This window comes from Sapajus apella, unplaced genomic scaffold, assembly GCF_009761245.1.
Source record: "Sapajus apella isolate SASKATOON/1434 unplaced genomic scaffold, GSC_monkey_1.0 scaffold193, whole genome shotgun sequence".
NCBI classification, from domain to species: domain Eukaryota; kingdom Metazoa; phylum Chordata; class Mammalia; order Primates; family Cebidae; genus Sapajus; species Sapajus apella.
In genome coordinates, this window is record NW_022437133.1 from 1022679 (window position 1) to 1043670 (window position 20992).

Genomic DNA, 20992 nt, shown 5'->3' on the forward strand with positions numbered 1-20992 from the left:
AGAAGGTGACCACAGAACCAAGTCTTAAAGGATGAGCAGAATTTGGGTGAACATGGAGGCTGGAGACAAAGAGGGAGAATTGTGCCCAGGGCCAGGATGGAGGGGAGTGTGGTGTGGCTAGCCGAGGACTGCAGGAACTGGCCCGGGGAACTGAGAAGGGCTTCAGTGGTGGAGGGCCCCAGCGAAAAACTAAGGAGTCCAGTGCAGGAGCTGTTAGGAGGTTTGAAGCAGGGGAGTCCCAGGGTCCATCTGCAATTACGATGGTCCTTTCTGAAGCCATTCTCAGGAGGGGTGCTGAAAGACTGGATGGATGGCTACATGCAGGAACGAGGGACGAGAAGTCAGGCAGGGGCAGCCGCCACGCACTGCAAGCTTGGGCCCAGCTGCTATGCTTGCCCCATGTAAGTCTGTTGAGGGCCCCAGTAGACTGGGATACCCTGCCTCCAGTTGGGACCATCAGTTTCCTCCCACTAGGATGGAGAGTGTGGCCTGTGGTGCTGGTGGGACTCATAGTAGACCAGCTGGGAGAACAGGAAGACTCAGATCGGCAGGGCAGCCCTCTCTGCCATGTTACATGCAGTGAGTCCGTTCTGCAGAGGAGGCCGATGTGCAGCGGGGAGAGGCCCCGTCCCAGAGAGAGGGTCTGAGACAGACACAGGGGCCCTTGGTGGATTTCCTGTTCCAGGATCTGAGTCCTCCTGAGGCCCCTTGGGCTCCAAAAATGCCCCTATATCTCTATAATAGATCCTCATGTTTCAAATCTTTCCACTGCCCTAAGTGGGTTTTTCATTCCTGCCATCAAAAATGTTGACAAAGACAGTGGTTCTGCCAAAGCCTTGATGGTCTGATAAATGGGTCTTTGGCCCCTTGAGTTGGTTTAAAGCTCATTCCCAGTGTATGGCATGGATAGCAGAGGCAAGAAAGAGGAGGAGCCTGTCTTCTCACCTGCGGTTTCCTTGAGAGTGTCTGAGCATCTCACCCGTCTGTTCCCAGCGTGGCTGCATGAGGCAGCCAGACGGCCCCAGGGGCTTTCTGGAGGGCAGAATTCCTCCCCTTGCTCAGGTCTGCACCTTTCCCCCCTTTCCCTACCTTGGGGCTGTGGGGCTTGGGAAACATGGATTTTCTGGAGATGCATGAGTCGGGGTGAGCACATGGCCCCAGGAGGTGTTTCCAGGGCAACTAGGAGCAGCTTCTCCTGGTCAACCAAAGAATTCCCCATGGAGGTCAGAGGGTGCCAGGGGTCAGCAGGAGCACAAAGAGTACAGGTGTACCCAAAAAGATGTGAGGAAAAGGAGGCACCAGGCCACAATCCCCCTCTGGCCCCCCCATTCCCACTTCCAGAAGCCCTCCAGCTGGGCAGCCTGCCTGCCCCAGGCCCTTAGTGGCTGCCCCAGGGGCACCCATGCTTGTGAGCAGCCCCCACCCGCCTGCTTGCTGGGCCTTTCCATGGAATTCAGTTAGAGCAGAGACTTCCTCGCCTCCTCTGCCCAGCTCCAGGCTGGATTTTGAGCCCCACCTGCTCTGCCAGGTAGGGCTGCAGGTGGGAGGAGGTAGGGGCTGACTGGCCGGTCTGATGATAAACTGTTTATTGGTATCCCAGTGGGGAAGGGGAGCTGTCGAGTCCTCTCCTGGCTTGGCCGCTGACTCAGAATAGTCCTTTCTTCCATGCATCTATTTCTCTATCTGTTGAACAGGCAGATTCAGTATCTTCAACAACCCTCCTGCCCTGGGCCAAGGAAGAGGCTTGGTATGTTTTTGTTTTTCCTAGGGGAAATCTTACGTTCAAACAATGGTGTTTTTACCATACACACGTATAAAAACAATAGCAGTAACCAATGATTGGCTTAATTATGACAATAATTGAGAAGAGAGAGAGAGTGGGAGTGGAGCACGTGAGGCCAAAGCTGCTTATTTCCTAAGTCCCCAAGGGCCTCTAGTCCTAACCAGGAAGCTGGGACCTGAATTTCCCCACCACTAGAGCACCCAAGTCAGAAGATACAAAATTGCCTAAGCAGCAGGTACTCAGGTGAGGGCTGAGTCCATCCTGCTGCTGCTGGGAGTTAGAAGGCATTCTTCCTGACAGCCTAAATTGAAGGGAGGAGAAGGGAGAAGCAGTGAGGCTGGAGAGAACAGCCCTTCCTCAATGCAGTCTCAGGGGAACCAGGAGCCCCCAACACAGATGCTGGGCTCAGGTGAGTTGGGAGGAAGAGCTGTGGGTGGGCCTAGGTGGGCTCAGCCTTCACTGAGCTTCACAGCACTGTCATAGGCAGTGTGGCCAGGCGCCTCTCTGCACACACTGGGGTCCGACCCCTACAGGAGGAATTGGCCCTAGACCCTCCCTGGGATCCACAGCCTGCTCCCACCAGACCTGGGGTGCCAGGGAACTCCCAGACTATTCTTCACTGTGTCCCTGATCCTCATCTCTGAATCACCCCTTTATGAGGCACCCCACTATTAACTGGACTATGCCTTCTGCCACTGTGTTTTCTTGTCCCCTGGCTCTGAGAAAGCCACAGAGGCAGCAATGGGGAGAGCAGGAGCTCTACTGTAGGCCCAGCCCTGACTCACACCTAGGGCCCTAATTCCCTGATAACCCCACCAGGGACAGCCAGACATCCCTGAATCTCACCCATCCCACAGACCGTCCTCAACTACTGTCCCGGACTGAGCTTGGGGGTCCTAGGAGCCACAGAGCCAGCCCTTCTCTGCAAGGCTCCCGGGCACGGGCAGGGAGCTGCCATGGAATCTCACAAACTTCTATTACTTCCTTTTTTATTTTTTGAGACAGAATCTTGCTCTGTTGCCAGGCTGGAGTGCAGTGGTGCTGTCTCAGCTCACTGCAACCTCCGCCTCCTGGGTTCAAGTGATTCTCCTGCCTCAGCCTCCCGAGTAGCTGGGACTACAGGTGTGTACCACCATGCCCAGCTAAGTTTTGTATTTTTAGTAGAGATGGCGTTTCACCATGTTGGCCAGGATGGTCTCAAGCTCTTGATCTTGTAATCCACCCCCCTCGGCCTCCCAAACTGCTGGGATTACAGGCATCAGCCACTGCGCTGGCCTCGATTACTTCTTTAAATACAAGTAACACACGTTTAATGCACAGAAATGAGGAAGTACATGTGAGCAAAAGAGAATGAAAAATCGCCAGTGACTCCACCCAGAAATGATCGCCGTTTCACACCTTCACTGCGTGTACTGGTCTGTAATCTGCTACTTGCACTTATGAGTGCATGTGAGTATTTTTCAGTCACAAGAGACATTTCCACAGCATGTTCTTTAGCGACTGCCCAGTGTGTGATGCAAGAGACTCATTTTGCCAGTTCCTCAGTGGTGGCTTTCGGGATTGTTTCTGATATCCTCCACCCCTTCCATGAATTTCCCCATGACCTGCTCAGTTATAGGTGACTTTCTGGGTATTGGGCATACAGCTGTTTACAAAACAGAGACTTGTGCAGACACATTTCTGGGCATATCCTATCAGTTCTTTCAGCTGCTGACTGGATGGCATATAGCCAGGCCAAAGGGCACACCTCTGGGATTTGCCCTCCCAAAGGCCTGTGCCTGTCAGGTGGGCCTCTGTCCCAGGTTGGCCTGGCAGTGGACAATGGGCATGAATTGTGGGGACAGAGTGTCTTCCAGGTGAAGCAGGGAGAGCAAGCCTGTGTCCTGGCCCTGTGTGTCTAGTCTTATGATCATTTTGGCAAGGGCTTCACTAGGCAGCTGTTTTCACAGCTCCCAGACTGGGCTGCTGGGTCTGGGCATGGAACAGAATATTTGAAATGGGGCCACCCTAAGTGATCCCGAGCTGGTGAGGTGGCTTCTGGACCCAGCTTGGAGGCAGCCTTCGCCTGCAAAAATCTGGGTGGTGGGGAGCCCAGGCTTCTACCCCAAGCCACCAAGGGCGGTCCCAGCCTGGCCCTGCCCTTCCTCTGCTCCAAGCCAGGCAGGCAGGGAGGTGGGAGGCCAGCTAGCTCAGGAACCCAAACCTGTCGGGCAGGTTTTGAGAGCTGTGGAGAGAGGGACAGAGGCTGGAGAAGGATGCACGATCTGCCCTGGGCTTGCCTGTTCCCTCCTGAGCCTGAGCGCCTTACCTTCCCGACCCCATGAGGCACGCACAGGCTCTGCTGGCTCCCCTGCTGGGCCTGGGCCTGGGCCTGGCCCTGAGTCAGCTGGCGGCGGGGGCCCCAGACTGCAAATCCATCGGCCCGGCAGAGCACCTGGCATTCAGCCCAGCAGCCAGGGCCCGGTGGCTGACTCCTCGAGTTCGTGCACCAGGGCCCCTGGACTCCCTCTATGGGACCGTGCGCCGCTTCCTCTCCGTGGTGCAGCTCAATCCTTTCCCTTCAGGTGAGTGTGCCCCTCCCCCGCGAGGGCTTCAGCATTTGAGTCCCTAGCCAGGCTTTCTCTGTCCCCCTCTACCTTGGGATGTGCCCAGTCTACCAGCAGGCACTTCCCGTCCTCCTGGGGTAGAAAGGGCAGCATCTGGGGAGGGCTCCAGAACCTGCTGTGTGACTGTGGGCAGGCCTCATTTCCTCTCTGAGCCTCAGGTGCTCTGTCTGTAAAGTGAGGAGGTTACATTAGAAATACTTTAGACCTGGCTCAGACATCCTCTGAATCTAGCAGTGCTTGGGTTGGGGGATCCAGGAGCAGATGAGGGACCCTCCCAGTCCTGTCCCTTGCTGCTGGAGGGGAAGAACTGCCAGGCCAGGCCCATTCTCTGCCTTTGCGCAGGCTTAGGACAGGCCTGTAGGGTCCAGGAGGAGAGATGTGCAGGCCTCTCCCCCACTCGCCTTCCCGTAGCAGTGCTGAGGTCAGGGCAGGACGGTGCAGGGCTGCGTGATGCAGCTTTCTTTGAGGGTGCCATGGTGGTGGGAGGAGCCCTGTCCCAGAGCCACTTTGCCCTGGCAGTGGGGAGAGGAGAGACACAGGCGCAGGGCGGTGGCTGCCCCCACATCCTCAGCTTGGCTCTTTCCGGTAGAGTTGGTAAAGGCCCTGCTGAATGAGTTGGCTTCTGTGAAGGTGAATGAGGTGAGCAATTGGGGGAAAGGTGCTGGGGGAGGGACTTCCGGGGCGATCAGCAGGGCAGGAGCAGAAAAGCCTTGGCTCCGCTCAGCCCATCTTGCTGGGTGTCCACCAGGCGGGGGCTGGGGCATCCTCTCCCCTTCTCCATGGGCGTTACAGTCTGCAGACCTGAATGCAAACCACAGATCTTCGGTTTACTTCGGTTTACTGGCAGTGAGGTTTGCAGGGAGCTGGAACCTCCTGAACTTCAGCTTCCTCCTGTGTGAGATGGTGATGAGCAGTTCCTCTGGGATGGGTTCCATGAAATGCAGGCCGTGCTCCTGATGGCACCTTCTGGTTTCCCTCTGGGCTCAAGCAGGAGCCAGGGCTGGGCAGTGGGGTTGGGCCGCCCCTCATGCCCTGCCACCTGCCCAGGTGGTGCAGTATGAGGCAGGCTACATGGTGTGCGCCGTGATCGCGGGCCTCTACCTGCTGCTGGTGCCCACCACCGGGCTCTGCTTCTGCTGTTGCCGCTGCCACCGGCGCTGCGGGGGCCGAGTAAAGACAGAACACAAGGCACTGGCCTGTGAACGCACAGCGCTCATGGCCTTCCTGCTGCTGACAACCCTCATGCTGCTGTAAGGCACTGCTCAGGGCTCCGGGCAGGGTGGGCCATGGCCCCACGCTCCCTTGGACCCGGCAAGCCCCTTCCTCCACCCTCCATTCCCACAGGATTGGCGTGGTCTGTGCCTTCGTCACCAACCAGCGCACGCACGAACAGACGGGCCCCAGCATCGAGGCTGTGCCTGAGACCCTGCTCAGCCTCCGGGGCCTGGTCTCCGATGTCCCCCAAGTGAGCACTGTCACCCACACCCCCACGTGCCCCTGTTAGCACCGGGTCCAGGCAGGATGGAGCCCAGTGGGCCCTCACTGGCCCATAACCAGCACATCTGAAAGCCACCCCTTCTCCTGCCCCTGCCTACCCCTGCCGGAGAGTCAGCCACCCTCGAGATGGATGCTACAGGGTCAGGGAGGGGGCTGGGGAGAGGTGGGGGTCAGGGCTTCGGGTGACCAGGAAGGGCAGCCTCAGGGCCCTGTGTTTGCCTAGGAGCTGCAGGCCGTGGCACAGCAGTTCTCCCTGCCCCAGGAGCGAGTCTCGGAGGAGCTGGATGGTGAGGGTCTTGGGGGCTGGCAGGAAAGCCGGCTCTAGGGCCCCTGCTTGGGCGCCTCGGTGGGGGCCTACATTCCAGACCCTATCTGGGAACAGGCTGTCAAAGGTGGGGATCAGGCCAGCTGGAGAGCAACAGTGGCTGCCACTCAGCTGCTGGACGGAAAAGCTGTGCCACCCGCCTCCCACCGGCTCCTGCAGAGCCCGGTGGGGCCTGCAGAGGCAGGATGGGGATGGGGAGGGCCCCTTCACTCTTGGGGACCCACCCTGAGATTGCCTTGTGCTCTGCAGGTGTCGGCGTGAGCATTGGGAGCACGATCCACACTCAGCTCAAGAGCACCATGTACCCCTTGCTGGCAGCCGTGGGCAGCTTGGGCCAGGGTGAGCTGGAGCCACACCTGGATGGTGTGGGGCCCAGTGGGTGCCTCCTACGGCAATCCCACCTGCACCCAGCCCTGGATTTCCTGAGCTGCCTCTGCCCCACCTTTGACTTCCCTATTGCTGTACCCCAGGATCCAGCTCCCTTCCCCTGACTTAATGTGCACTGGGACAGCTTCCATTGTAGGCAGGAGGTCAATGATTTGCAGGTCCCTTTGGCTGGGGGAGGGAGTTCTGCCTCCTGCAAGGCATCTGGGGATGCCTATGGTGGATGCTGCTCAGGCTGGATGTGGGTCTCTCAGCCCTGCAGGTCTCCATGCACCACCTGCAAGCCTTGAATGCCACAGTGGTGGAGCTGCAGGCCGGGCAGCAGGACCTGGAGCCAGCCGTCCGGGAACACCGGGACCGCCTCGTCGAGCTGCTGCAGGAGGCTGGGTGCCAGGGAGACTGTGCAGGGGCCCTGAGCCAGGCCCGCACCCTGGAGCTGGCTGCTGACTTCAGCCAGGTACAGACCCAGGACAGAGTCCTTTTAAAGCCACAGCGGGCTGGCTGCCTGCCACTCCTGGGATCCCTGAGGCAAATTCCCAATCCCTTCCCCCGCTGTTTCTCCCTTGCTCCACCCACCCAGGGTTAATGCGGGTCATCCTGGCAGTGGGTGGAGCGCTCTCCAGGCCATGATGCCCTGTGCATGAGCTTCACATGTGTGAGCTCCTTGAGTTCTTGCTGCTGCCAGGGGCAGTAGGAGCCATGGCAGTCCCCATTTTACACTTGAGAACATTGGGGTTCAGAGGCACCTGCCCCCCATCTGCCCCCAGGGATCCCCCTCAGGCCTCTCCATGAACCTTGTCATACCCTCCCTTCCCCCATTTCAGGTGCCCTCTGTGGACCATGTCCTGCACCGGCTAAAGGGTGTCCCCGAGGCCAACTTCTCTAGCATGGTCCAGGAGGTGAGAGCCACCTGGTCTGCCTGATTCGTCCCTCACCTGCCAAGTGAGGGCCTCCATTTCCACCTTTTGGATAGGAACTCAGTTGTGCCTGAGACTTGGGGCCCCACCCACCACACAGCACCCTGGGCAGGGGACTCCTGATGACCATCCTTGGTGTGCACATGATCTGTGCTCAGAAGGGAGAGCTGGGACCTTCAAGGCAGTGGGGATGGCAAGGGAGTAGGGCTCAGGCTGAGCCCAGAGGGCAGGCAGCTCCCTGGGTGGAGATGGGCCAAAGGGGAGGGGACGGTGTGAGTCAGCTCCCAGGACTGGGACCTGAAGCTGGGGAAATGGTGAGTCAGCCGTGCTGGGTGGCTGGAGTGGAAGGTTCCAGAAGGAAGGAAGTCAGAGCTGAGGCTGGAAGGGTGAGTTGAGCTGGACCTTTAAGAGCTAGACCTGGCAATTGTATACAGGGCGGCTAAGAGTTCCCTGCAATGGTGGGAGAGGGGTGGGGATAGGAAGAAGATGTTTTGGGAGGAGCAACATTTTGGGAAGTTGAGTCAGGCTGGGTGGAGGGAGGGGAGAGGAGGGCAGTGACCAAGAGAACAGGGGGAAGCTGGGAGCACTGAGGGGGGGACCTCCCCTCCCCTCCTCTTCCTTCCTCTCCCTCTAGACCTGGTGACTTTGGGGTCTTCTAAGAGGGGATGCTTGGCAGAGTTGGGGAGGCCCAACCCCACTTGGTTCCTGCAGGAGAATAGCACCTTCAATGCCCTTCCAGCCCTGGCTGCCATGCAGACGGCCAGCGTGGCACAAGGTGAGACTGCATGAGTTAGAGGCAGCTGCCCAGCATGGCTTCCCACCCCATCCCTACCAGGGAGGCTTGTTGAGAGTGGAGTGGGGTGGTGGGGGACTGTCCTCCCTCTGTGGTTCCCAGACGTTCTTCCTGCCCACTTGTCTTGTCCCTGGGCCCCAGGGTGCCCTCCGCATCCCACAAGTCCCTGCTACTTTGGGCAGAGCTGAAGAAGGCAGTGGCCCAGCAGCCAGAAGGGCTGAGGATGCTGGCTGAAGGGTTCCCAGGCTCGGAAGCAGCTTCCCACTGGGCCCAGGCTCTGCAGGAGGTGGAAGAGAGCAGCCACCCCTACCTGCAGGAGGTGCAGAGATACGAGACCTACAGGTGCTTGGCACCCGCAGGGGGGGATGGAGTGGGGTGAAGTGGGCAGCCCAGCCTCTATGCCATCCTGAGCCCCATTCCCAGAGCCAATCAGCCCCTGACTGTACTGAGCTTCTGTGTATTTTTAAGCCAAGACCCCTGACTCCACAGGCCTCCAAGTCCTTACCAGGCTGTGTGCCCTCGGAGCCTGACCCTGGAGGCCACACAGGAGCAATAGGGCCTTGGGAAGGGTCTGCATGTGCACTTCTGAAGCCCCAGCTTGGGGTTAGAGGCCACACCCAGCTGCCAGGTCCCACTTTGCCCCATCTTGGTGACAGCCACCTCCCTTCTTAGTAACACCCATGTCCTCTCCGTGGTAGGTGGATCTTGGGCTGTGTGCTGTGCTCCGTGGTCCTGCTTGTGGTACTCTGCAACCTGCTAGGGCTCAACCTGGGCATCTGGGGCCTGTCTGCCAGGGAGGACCCCAGCCACTCAGAAGCCAAGGGTGAAGCTGGAGCCCGCTGCCTCATGGCGTAAGAGAGGGCTGGGAGAGGGAAAGCCGCCCTCCAACCTTGAGCACAGGGCTGGCCACTTACTGTGGCTCCTGAGCACATCTGCCAGTATCCTCATCTCAATAAAGGGGCTGGACCAGAGCAAGAATGGCCAACAAAGAGCATTTCCTTCCTACAGCAAGGGCAGCTGTAGCACCTAATGGGCACTCCTTCCCTTGAGTCAGACAAAGCCTAGAGTCCTTACCCTGGCTTCCTTACCCTTACCACCAATAAGTGGCAGCACCAGAGGTGGAATCTATTGCCAGCCACAGACTAGACAGTCTCTAAGGCCAAGGCTGCCACATACAGTTGTACAGGCTGTTCACTAAGCAAGAGTGCCTGGCTAAAGGGGTAAATGGGGGCTGAAATCCAACCCATGTTTTTCTCTCCAAGCCTCAGCCTGTCATGGGGTTGTGCCTACCTCACAAGCTCTTTGAGCCGTCTGGTCTAAGATCTTTACTCCTCAGATCTGCTGGGATGCTGCCCTGTTGGCGGGTCATGCCTGGCCATGCCAGGTGACCTTTTTGAGTGTTGGGCCCTAGGCACAGAAGTGAGCAGTCTTGGCTCTTTGGGGTTTGTTTTTGTTTTGTTTGTTATTGCTAAGACATGGTCTTGCTCTGTCACCCAGGATGGAGTGCAGCGACACCATCATGGTTCACTACAGCTCAGCTTCCTGGGCTCCAGCAATTCTCATGCCTCAGCCTCTGGAGTAGCTGGGACTATAGGCATGTACCACGATGCCCAGCTAATTTTTAAATTTTTGTAGAGACAGCGTCTCACTATATTGCCCAGGCTGGTCTCATACTCCTGGACTCAAGCTGTCTTCCCACCTCACCTTCCCAAAGTGCTGGGATTATAAGTGTCAGCCCAGCAAGTCCTGGCTCTTTGAACTAAACAGCTGTTCCCTCCTCTAGGCTGCCAGGGCAAGCCAGGGAACCAGGGAGAGGGTGGGCACAGGGTAAAGGTAAGGTTGGGACTGTCAGGAGTTCTGGGCTCTCCCTCTTCCCCAGGAGGACAAGTCCTCCAAGTTCCTCTCCCGTAAAGGCTCTGTCCTGGGGCCAGCTGACTGAGCAGGGTGGCCCTGGGGTGCTGGTGGGACAGAGAGTATGGTCAGGGTAGCCAGTCCCTGCTGTCCCTCAGTCCTGCCTCTCACCTTCCCCAGAGGCGTGGGCCTCAGCTTCCTCTTCGCTGCCCCCCTCATCCTCCTGGTGTTTGCCACCTTCCTGGTGGGTGGCAACGTGCAGACACTGGTGTGCCGGAGCTGGGAGAGCGGTGAGCTCTTTGAGGTAGGCCTGTCTCTGCTTACAGGCCCTCCTGGGGAGGGAGGTGGGGGTGGTGTGGGCAGAGCAAGAGGGTTGGGAGAAAGTGGGGATCAGAGGGGGTTAGAGGGAGACAGGGAGGGGAGGAGTGAGACAGATATGGCTAAGAAAAGAGACAGAAATCTACCAGCGGATGAGGGAGGGAGAGAGAAAGCACCCATGAGTCCATGGGATGCTGCCCAGGTCCCAGGTTAGGGATCCTGAGAGATGGCGCCCTGACCCATGCCCTCTCCTCTCCTAACACTGTCTGGGAGCGGGGACCCTGGCGTCCGGTGAGCTGAGTTGCTGGACTGGGTTCTCTGTGGTAGACTGGGCTGGTCATCCCTCCTAGGAATCCATGGGAAGAGCCCCTGTGAGGATGTAGAGCCCGGGAGTCATCAGAGTCAGAGGCCAGGTGTGAGCAGGGGTGAGGGGATGTGTCCTACCCATGGTCTCTGCTGTGCCACCGAGGCAGGGGTCCAGGCCCTAGGGAACCAGGGTGACCTCACCCCTACCCCTCTCTGTGCCCATTTCTCACTGCCCATCCCCAGTTTGCAGACACCCCAGGGAACCTGCCCCCGTCCATGAACCTGTCACACCTTCTCGGCCTGAGGAAGAACATCAGCATCCACCAAGCCTATCGGTGAGTGGACGGCCTGGGCAGGGCTAGGCACCAGGGAAGGAAGGAGGAGGGCCGGCATCCCTCAGGGACCTCAGCACCCCTGCCACCCACAAGGCTCCTCCTCTCTCCTCCTCAGGCAGTGCAAGGAAGGGGCGGCGCTCTGGACAGTCCTGCAGCTCAACGACTCCTACAACCTGGAGGAGCACCTGGATATCAGCCAGGTGAGAGAACGTTCCGGGAACTGTGAGGAGCCCTCCTCAGACCCCTCTCCTCTGGTCTTTTTGCCTCTGTGGAGGCACCATCTCTTTGAACCTAGGAGACCTGAGAAATTGTGTGAATGATTAAGGGCAGAGGCCCAGCTACCAGCCCAGGGGAAGGTTCTGGGTGTGTGGGTGTATCCGTGTGCCCTGAAGGCTATGGCCAGCCCCGAGCACAGCCAAGGTGGCGGCAGGAAAGACTGGTGACAATGAGTAGGAGTACGAGGCGGGTGTCCTGACTGAGGACGGGCATTGGCTGGGATGCTCCAGTTGGGAAGGGGAGGCTGGGGAGGGACGTGGCAGCAACAAGGATGGCGACAAGTCTGGCTAACGCTGGTGGAGGGCCTGCCAAGCTCGTGCAGGTGGGAGGTGGTGGCGGCAGGATTCCATCTTCAGCCTGACACACGAGCCTCTTCCCGTAACCCCTGGGCTTTGCTGGAACTTGGTGTGTGGAACTGGAGACACTTGCCAATGCTGGCAAGATAGTTCTAGAATTAAGGCAAGGAAGGGCTGTTTCACAAGAGGAATGGAATTTGAGAACGGGTCCTCCTCATGCTGCACAGAAGCTGTAAGACATTCCCTCTTCGACTTCCAGGCTCCTAAGCATATCCTAGGGAAACCTACATCCCCTGGCCCCCCAGGTCCTCCCTTCCTCCCCAAACACAGAGTATGATAACTGCTGATTTTGCATCATCCTGGGAAACCCTTCCAACCCCCGGATCCACCAACCAGCCTCGGCCCACAGACAGCACAGCCAGATGGCCCAGTCCCAACTCTGTGCCTTGAACTGCACAACTTGGGACAGTTATGGAGCTCACTCCTCCTTCCGCATCTTTAACCAGACAGGAGGTCACTGGAGCAGGCAATAATGCCTCAGTGCTAGGCTGAGACACTATCCTGAGGAGGAAGACTGGCCAGGGATGGCTGAACCAGGGCCCTGGGCATAGGAGCCCAATCCCCCTGCTGGCAGGAAGTCTTGGCTCTCAAGGGGAGGAGTCTCTGCTTTGGTCCTGGGCAGGGGAGAGTCCAGCTCACAGAAAGGTCTGGACAGATAGGGCTTTGGATTCTGATGCACTGGACAGTCCTCTGAGGCCACCTGACAATGTACCAAATGTGGCCATAAGAATCCTCATCCTCAAAGGAGATACTAATGGGCATGCAGACATGAGTATGACACAGGGCTTTCCAGAGAATGGGGGGACACCACCCACTTCCCACTTCTCCTACAGTTGCTGCCACTGATGCCAGAGACGCAGCCCGAAGACCCCCGCCTGAGAGGGCCAGGTCTTTTCTCCTCCAGGAGAAGGCAGCCGGGAGGAATGGGGAGAGGAGAGCCAAGCTGGGCTGCGGTCTCTAACCTGCTGTGTCACCTCCCAAGTGGATGCCCCACTCTGACCTCAGTTTCTTGCCTGTTAAACACTGGGGCTGAATTTTACAACCTCTAAATCTCTTCCAGTGATAGTAGGAAAATGCTGAGGCTCTTTCCTGAAAATGCAGTTGTGTCCATTCATTCATTCATTCATATAGCTAACAAACTTGTACCCTGCCCACCATGTGTGAGCCTCAGAGTTAGATGCTGGGGGATTGGGGTAGAATGTGCAGGCAAGGCCCCACTCTCGTAGAGCTAACAGCAATGAACAATTACCTACAAATAACATCATTTCAGAGCAACAGGCACTTTGAAGGCCTTGACACAGCTGACAGAATAAAGAGGGGCTGGGAAAGCTATTTTATTTCAGGTGGCCAGGGAAGATCTGTGTCTCGGCCCAGAAGCCAGATGGGCACTGGAGGAAGCCTGGATCTTGGCAGTTTGGGGCAGGCATCTACTGGGAGCCTGTCTGGGGCTTGGGGTGTCCAGGGCAGGGGGCCCTGAGAGTCTGCTGTGTGAGTCTGTTCTCGTGTTGCTATAAGGAATACCTGAGACTGGGCATGGTGGTCCACGCCTGTAATCCTAGTACTTTGGGACGCTGAGGTGGAAGGATTTCTTGAATCTAGGAATTCAAGACCAGCCTGAGCAACATGAGGATACCCCCTCTCTACAGGTTTTATTTTTAAAAGCCAGGTGTGGTGTTTTGCACTTGTAGTCCCAGCTACTAGAGAGGCTGAGGTGGGAGGATCACTGAAGTCCAGGAGGTCTAGGCTGCAGTGAGCTGTGATTGTGCTATTGTCCTCCAGCCTGAGCAACAGAGTGAGACCCTGTCCCCTCCGCCCACCAAAAAAAAGCAATACCTGAGGCTGCATGATTTATAAAGAAAAGAGGTTTAAGTGCAGGCTGTACAGGAAGCATGGCACTGGCACCTGTTTCTGAGGAGGCCTCAGGAAGCTTCCACTCATGGCAGAAAGCCAAGGGGAGCCAGTGCATCACATGGGGAGAGAGGAAGTGAGACAGCCAGGTGGGAGGTGCCACACTCTTTCAAACAACCAGGTCTCATGTGAACTAACTGAGCAAGAGCTAACTCATCACCAGGGCAATGGCACTAAGGCGTATGTGAGGGATTCACCCCATTATCTAGTACCTCCCACCAGGCCCACCTTCACCCCCAGCACCAGGGGTCGTATTGCAACATGAAATTTGGAGGGGACAAACATCCAAACCATATCGCCTGGTGACCCCCTCACTTACGGGAGCATCTCTGGGGTCCTGGCTCAGCAACCGGCATGACTTCCCCCTGTACCCGCCCTCCCAGTATACCAACAAGCTACAGCAGGAGTTGCAGAGCCTGAAAATAGACACACGGAGCCTGGACCTGCTGAGCTCAGCCGCCCGCCGGGACCTGGAGGCCCTGCAGAGCAGTGGGCTCCAGCACATCCACTACCCTGACTTCCTTGTTCAGGTCAGCGGTGGGTACCTCAGCTGGGCTTCCTCAGCCAGGTGGTGATGGAACAAAGGGGCCCACAGAGGAGATGGGTGTGCATCTCACCTTGTCCCAGCTCTGGGTTCCTCCACATGTTTCCTTAGGCCTCTTCCTGTGGAGGTGTCCCCAGATCATGTGCCCCTGGGCCTGTCCTCATGTCACCACCCAGGTCACTCGGGAATGGACACCCTCTCCTCTAGTCCAGTGGACCATGTCGCTGTTCATGGTCCTGATTCCACTGCTGCAGAGGACTCAGTGGGAAGTTGCCTCTTCCTTGAGTTACACCAGAGGGTGCCTCATTTGTTCTTCTTTCTATCTCATTGGGAAAATGTCTGAAATAGTTCACAGTTCCAGGGAAAACCCGCTGTGACTGATGTGTCACAATACACTCAGCTGGTATAGATTGTATTTGATAAGACTGGGGAGTTGGAGGCTAGGGGCAGGTGGAGGTGGGCCCCACGGGAGCTGGGTTCATCCTTCCTGGCCTCTCCTGTCTGCCTGCAGATCCAGAGGCCCGTGGTGAAGACCAGCACTGAGCAGCTGGCCCAGGAGCTGGAAGGACTGGCCCAGGCCCAGGTGAGAGGGAATCAGGGCGGTAGGAGCCACAGGGGGCTTGGAAGGTGGGAGAGGGTGGGAGGATGTGAGGGCAAAGGCAGGGAACTGAGGACCTCACCTGCCTTTGTGGGGTGGGGCCTGAGGCTCCTGACCCCTGGCTGGGCTGGATTCAAGCTCTGCCACCCATTGGCCGCGTGGCCTTGGGCAGGCCATGTAGTGTCTCTGAGCCAGAGGTTCTTCATCTGTGAGGTGAACTGTCCTTCATCTCAGAGCAGATGAAATCACTTGTCTGGCCTCACACAGTTGGGCAAGTGTTTCTTTTTTTTTTTTTTTTTTTGAGACGAAGTCTTGCTCTGTCTCCAGGCTGGAGTGGTGCAATGGCACGATCTCAGCTCACCACAACCTCTTGTCTCCTGGGTTCAACAATTCTCCTGCCTCAGCCTCTCAAGTTGCCCTTGAGGAGAATAATAGCATTTTGTGTTTATAATTATTTAGGGTTTAAAAGTTCTCTTTGAAACATCTGATAGGCGTTGCAACAACTCCCTAGGGTGGATAGAGCCAGGAGCATCCTCAATTTCAGCAGGTGCCTCTGCAGAGCTGGCAGGTTCTGTAGCTGACTTAGGGGCATCCAGCAAGCTAGAGTGGACCTAGAAGTTGGACTTAGGCCCCAAATGCACATCAGGCCCTGGAGCTTAAGGAGGCCTTGGTTTTCTGCCTCTGAGCCCAGCACTCTCTACCTCCCCTTGTTATGTCGGATTGAAAGTCTGGGTGAGGGGTAGGAGGGTGCTGGGCAGGGCCATTCTGATTTCTGTCTCCTCTCAGGGCAATTCTTTGCTGGGGCAGCGGCTGCAGCAGGAGGCCCATGGACTCAGAAACCTCCACCAGGAGAAGGTTGTCCCCCAGCAGAGCCTTGTGGTCAGTTTGGAGGCCCAGGGAGCATGGGTCCTGGGGGAGAGGAAAGCTGGAGAGGGGACAGTGAAAGTGGAGGGAAGCTCTGAGAATTCCTCTCTTCCTCCCTCCTTTCCTCCTTCCCTTCCCTTTCCTTCTTTCCTCTAACCAGCCCTGATCTCTTCTCCACAGGCAAAGCTCAACCTCAGCGTCAGAGCCCTGGAGTCCTCTGCTCCGAATCTCCAGGTGGCTGCTGGGGGTGGGGACGTGTGGTGTGAGGTTGTCGGGAGGCGGGGGGGGGGGGGGGGGGGGGGGGGTGGCTGCAGAGGAAGGGAGGAATCAGGTGCCCATCTCACTCTGGAACTCCGCCCAGGTTGTGGGGTGGGATCAAGAGGAAGATGGGGGTGGCGGCAGAGCCTGGGGGATCACCGCCCTTGGCAAGTTTGTCAGGGCTGAACCCTATCCTGTTGAGTGTGCTGTGGTGTGTGTTGAATTAATGAATGGATGTGTGAATGTGGGGCACTGAGTTGAGGCTCTCATCCCCTCCAGCTGGAGACCTCAGATGTCCTAGCCAATGTCACTTACCTGAAAGGAGAGCTGCCTGCCTGGGCCACCAGGATCCTGAGGAATGTGAGTGGCGGGTGGGATGGGGGAAGGGGTTTCCACCCCAGGCTTCTCCAGTACTGGCTTCTCACTGTGGCTCCCAGGAAAGCTGGGCCTGTCCTCAAGTTGCTAGGCATGGGGGTTGTTGAGGGTTGGGGGCACAGCTGCTTCCGGGACCCCTACAGCCCAGACCTCCTCTCCTTCCTGCAGGTGAGTGAATGTTTCCTGGCCCGGGAGATGGACTACTTCTCCCAGTATGTAGCCTGGGTGAGAGAGGAGGTGAGTGGGGCCTCAGCAGTGACTGATTCCCTGCCCCAGCGGACCAGCTGTTCACCCTGCCTTGCCCTGCCCCCGCCCCCAGAGTCCCCTGGTGATGACCCAGGCCTTCAGTATCAAACTGAAACTCCCAAACCTGGCATCTGTGCCCCTGCTTGCTGGCTGAGCTCTGCCCACCCACCTCTGCGGCAGCCCTTCCCTGAGTTGAGTGTGGGCGGGGTTGGTACTCTCCAAAATGTTTCATCACACCCAGCCTGCAGGCCCTTCCCTGGGCTGGCCCCTTCCCCAGCTTGTCCGAGGCCAGTCCTCAAAGCTCATCTCCCACTGCAGACCTTCACTGAAAATAGCCTCTGCAAGCTGTCTGGACATCCACACGAGAGTGGCAGGGGTCTGGCTTTACCCTGAGTGTGTCTGTGTATCTGTGTGTGAGTGTGTGTGTGTGCGCATGTGTACATACACAGGTTACCTCCCCAGTGAGGGTGGCTTGAAGCATGGTGCTGGGTCACAGTAGCCTTAATCCAGGCTGGTGGACAGACGGAAAGGGGAGGGGCCCAGTAAGGAGCCAGTAAGGTGTGTCCTTATCTGTCTGTCCCTGCGTCTCTGCATGTGTGTAAAAGCGTGTGGTGGCCCCAGCGGTGTCCCCAGGCCTATCTGTCCCTGTCAACCACTCTACCTGAATTGGATATGGGTGCAGGCCTGTGGGTCTGGGTGTATGGCATCACCTGCCTCATGTTGGCACCACAGGTGACTCAGCGCATCGCCACCTGCCAGCCACTCTCTGGAGCCCTGGACAACAGCCGTGTGATCCTATGTGACATGATGGCTGACCCCTGGGTGAGTGCCCCAGTTCATCAGGGCTTGTCCACCAAGTCCCCAAGCCTTTCTGCGCTCCAGGGAGGGCCAGGTGAGCAGGGTGTGAGGCCAGGCATGTCCCCAGCCCTGGCTCTGATGACAAGGCAGCTCAGTGAGGCTGGGTGCCATATGTGGGGTGCTGGGTGCCACATAGGGCAATGAGCCGACCTCATACCCTGTTGCAGAATGCCTTCTGGTTTTGCCTGGCATGGTGCACCTTCTTCCTGATCCCCAGCATCATCTTTGCTGTCAAGACCTCCAAATACTTCCGTCCCATCCGGAAACGCCTCAGGTGAGGAGCTGCCAGTTCTGCAGACAGCATCAGGGGCCAGAGAAGTGTCTTTTCAGTCCCCAGGGTCCCGTGCCACAGCCCCTCCTGAGACCTCCCAGGCAGATGAGGCTCATGGCCAAGCCCTGGAGAGCCACACTCTGAGGAGCTCCAGAGCTGGGAAGTTCTCCTATATGTCTGCCCCTTATTCCTCTTGCTGCATCCATCCGGGTACAGCTTTGTGGGACCCTTCCCATTCCCTGAAGGGCTTCCGAGGAGAAACCTTCAGAGCTCTGGGTTTTTCCCTGTATCAGGGCTGAGAGTCTGGGAGGAAGGGCATGCTCACTCCCTTTCTTTGATGCTGCAGCTCCACCAGCTCTGAGGAGACTCAGCTTTTCCACATCCCCCGGGTCACCTCTCTGAAGCTGTAGGGCCCCGTGGGTGAGTTTTCCCCAACTCGCTTAATTGCTCCATGCCAGGGATTTAGGGAGTGGGGTGGGGAGGGGCTGGGGTCTGGGGTTTCCAGGGCCCAGGAGGGCAGGAAGGCTTGAGGACATGGTGGGGTCTGGGTGCTGGGTGTGGCCCATCCAGCAGTGGGGCTGACAGCCCTGCTCTCCCCTCCCTCCTCTTTACCCGTTTCCTTCTTAATCCATGACAGGGTGAGGTGACCCCGAGGGTGCCTGTCCTCCCCTTTGATTCAGCCTGGGCCACAGGACTTCATTCAGTAGCTCTTGCCCCAGAACCCAGGCTGGCATCCAGGCCTGGACTGTCCCCAGCTCCAGCTTACCTGGCCCCACCTTGCATGCTCCTTTCTACCCCTTTCTGCTCACAACACCCATCATTCACTCTCAGAATCACATGGGACGTCTGTGGAGCTGCAGAGCCAGCAGTCCTTCCAGGTGTCTACCCCTCACCCTCCTGCTGCAGAACATCCTCACAGGAAGAGCCTGTTCTCTACCTGCTGGCGCCTAGTCCCCAGGGCGGGACAGAGGCCTGGTCCAACCTCGCTCCCCTTCCCATGTGTCCTCCCCCTGCCAAGCCTCCCTCTGCCCTTCTCGAGCTCTTTGCAACCCCCATTCTGATCTGGCCTCCCCCGAGCCCCCACTTCCCTCTTATGCCCCTCCCAACTTTTTACTTCCTTCCTTCAGGGAGGTCCTTTTCTCCCTTTGTCCCTTCTTCCCCTTATCCCCACTGCTACTTTGCTGGCCCTAGGGACCATCCTGCCCAACCAAACCACTCAGGTAATGCCACTCAACAGGCAGGGGTCACCAAGGCTGAGGTCTGGGCTAGCTACAGGCCCTGCCCCACGGCCCCTGAGTCCTCCACTGCCCCAAGGCCTTGGGCCCTCTGCAGCTCCCAGTCCGGATTTATTAGTGCCCAGTGAGGCGAGGGAGGCTTGTCTGAAGGCTGAGCCTCCCTGACTGCACTCAGGTTAGAAATGGGGGTGCTGGCACTTAGCTCCTCTCTGAGCACTGGCTCCCAAGGAAGGGATCTTGGACCTGGGCCACTCTGGGGGCTCACCCTTATCTCTTCAGAAGGCTGCATCTTCCACAGCCCCCACCAAGCTTTCTCAGGAGGCATCTCATGGCCAGAACAGGATTTTGCAGTACCCCTTCTATCCTGCACATGTGGCCTGGGGCCATCCCCGGCCTATCTTTGTGTCAGCCCTGAGTGCTGGATGCTGCATTCCAGAAATGAGGAAGAGGAGAGAGAAGAGATAGACAGACCTCAGATCCATTAAAGTGTTCTTACTTCCCTGAGCTTTGGTTCTGGGTCCTTAAAACCAGTTTCCTATGCTGGGTCCCTGTACACAGTTGGTGTTTAATGAGTGTTTATGGAGAGGAGCGTTCTAAGGTCTCCTCTGGCTGCAGGTATCCAGGGGTAATTCCAGCAATCTGCAGGTGGGGAGTAGGTCCCAGCTTGGGAGCCTACTGTCAGGAGCAGGCAGACCCGGACTCACAGCCTGGCTGTGATGCTTGTTCGCTCAGCTTCTCCATTTATAAGGTGGGGAGAATAGTCACAGCCCCCTCAAAGTGTGATAATTCATGGAAAGCCCTTGGCAGGGCCTGGCACAAAACAAATGCTCAGTAGATGGAAGCTGCCTATTGTTATTATTGTTGCTGCTGTTGTTTGCCATGACTGCTCTGGGCCAGGGGTAGAGCTAGCGCCTGGGCAGGTATAAGGTAAAAGGGAGACAGGCCCCTATTTAAAGGCAGAAAGTCTTTTAAGATGGTGGTCTGCTGGGTTTCAAGGTGTGTCTGTTTTTGTTTTTGTTTGTTTGTTTTGAGACAGGGTCTTGCTCTGTTGCTCAGGCTGGAGTGCAGTGGTGAAATCTTGGCTCACTACAACCTCCACCTCCTGGGCTCAAGTGATTCTCATGCCTCAGCATCCTGAATAACTGGGACTACAGGTGCATGCTACTATGCCTGGCTAATTTTTGTATTTTTTGTTGAGATGGGATTTTACCATGTTGCCCAGGCTGGAAATGTCTATGTTTAACTGCATCTTATAAACCATCCACAAGTTTTTCTACTAAAAATTAGAATGGTTCACCTATGCAACAATCTTGCATGTTCTTCACATGTACCCCAAAACCTAAAATGCAATAAAATAAATTTAAAAAAAATTAGAATGGTTCATACACAATGTATTGTTACTACTGTCAGATGAGCATCCTTGAATGTAGCATGACTGCCTCTTTTTTGCTTTTCCTAGAAGTTTTTTTTGCTGGTTAATCATCTGTTGACTTATGTGGGGGAAGTAGCACCTTTGCATTTAAAAAATGAAATTTATGGGATTACAAATGGAATATAAACAATTTTTTACAAGATTTTCAGTTCTCTATCAAAATTACCTATTTAATATTTTATATATTTGAACATATTGAGCACAGTTATTTTAAAGTTCAGTTAGTCCCTTATACAGAGCCTCCATGAGTCTGTTTCTTGTGTTTGTTGTTTCTCTTGGTTTTTATTAGTTTTGTCCTGTCTCCTCCCATACTTCGCAGTTTTTTTTGTTGAGTACCACACATTGTATCTGCAAACCTGTACAAGTAATTTCAGGTCTAGGATGAAGTTGTCTTCCTCCATGATGATTATGTTTATGTCTTGCAGGTGTCTGGGGATGCAGTGAGCCAGGTCTCTTTAATCTACTTGTAGGGAATGAGATGATTTGAGTCACTTTAAGGGCTGATCTACTTCCAGTTCATTCATATTCATAGGGTGAAGCCCTCTGGGGCCCCAATCCAAAGCATAAAACATTTGCCAGGTAGCCTTCCTATTGGTGGGGTTTGCAGTGTCTTCTGGAATCATCAGACATCCTCCAGAGAACGTAGCCCCAGATGT

General features: G+C 56.6%; 1 protein-coding gene across 2 annotated transcripts; it reads left to right on the top strand.

The window, feature by feature from the left end:
* Window positions 1-3922: 3922 nt before the first annotated feature.
* On the top strand, window positions 3923-19722 carry PROM2 (prominin 2). 2 transcript variants are annotated; one of them, XM_032269488.1, is made up of 24 exons: window positions 3923-4347; window positions 4979-5028; window positions 5437-5639; window positions 5734-5854; window positions 6110-6173; window positions 6461-6550; window positions 6850-7052; window positions 7420-7494; window positions 8224-8287; window positions 8488-8647; window positions 9004-9156; window positions 10337-10460; window positions 11024-11115; window positions 11231-11315; window positions 14039-14185; window positions 14711-14782; window positions 15584-15676; window positions 15842-15895; window positions 16199-16279; window positions 16463-16531; window positions 17273-17362; window positions 17566-17672; window positions 18016-18089; window positions 18501-19722. In XM_032269488.1, exons 1-23 carry the CDS (start codon window positions 4104-4106, stop codon window positions 18077-18079), a joined length of 2505 nt encoding a protein of 834 aa, XP_032125379.1. In that variant the 5' UTR covers window positions 3923-4103; the 3' UTR covers window positions 18080-18089; window positions 18501-19722. The 2 variants fall into 2 exon arrangements, with proteins under 2 accessions (XP_032125379.1, XP_032125381.1); XM_032269490.1 differs by lacking the exons at window positions 3923-4347; window positions 4979-5028; window positions 5437-5639; window positions 6110-6173 and having other exon boundaries at window positions 5770-5854.
* Window positions 19723-20992: the final 1270 nt, after the last annotated feature.

What these genes read in the sequence shown, in the direction of transcription:
- PROM2 (XM_032269488.1), top strand. Translation starts at nt 4,104, where the DNA reads ATGAGGCACGCACAGGCTCTGCTGGCTCCCCTGCTGGGCCTGGGCCTG. An exon ending in TCTCTAGCATGGTCCAGGAG is followed by an intron (nt 7,495 to 8,223) that starts GTGAGAGCCACC and finishes TGGTTCCTGCAG; the next exon opens with GAGAATAGCACCTTCAATGC. An exon ending in CCTCTGCTCCGAATCTCCAG is followed by an intron (nt 15,896 to 16,198) that starts GTGGCTGCTGGG and finishes CATCCCCTCCAG; the next exon opens with CTGGAGACCTCAGATGTCCT.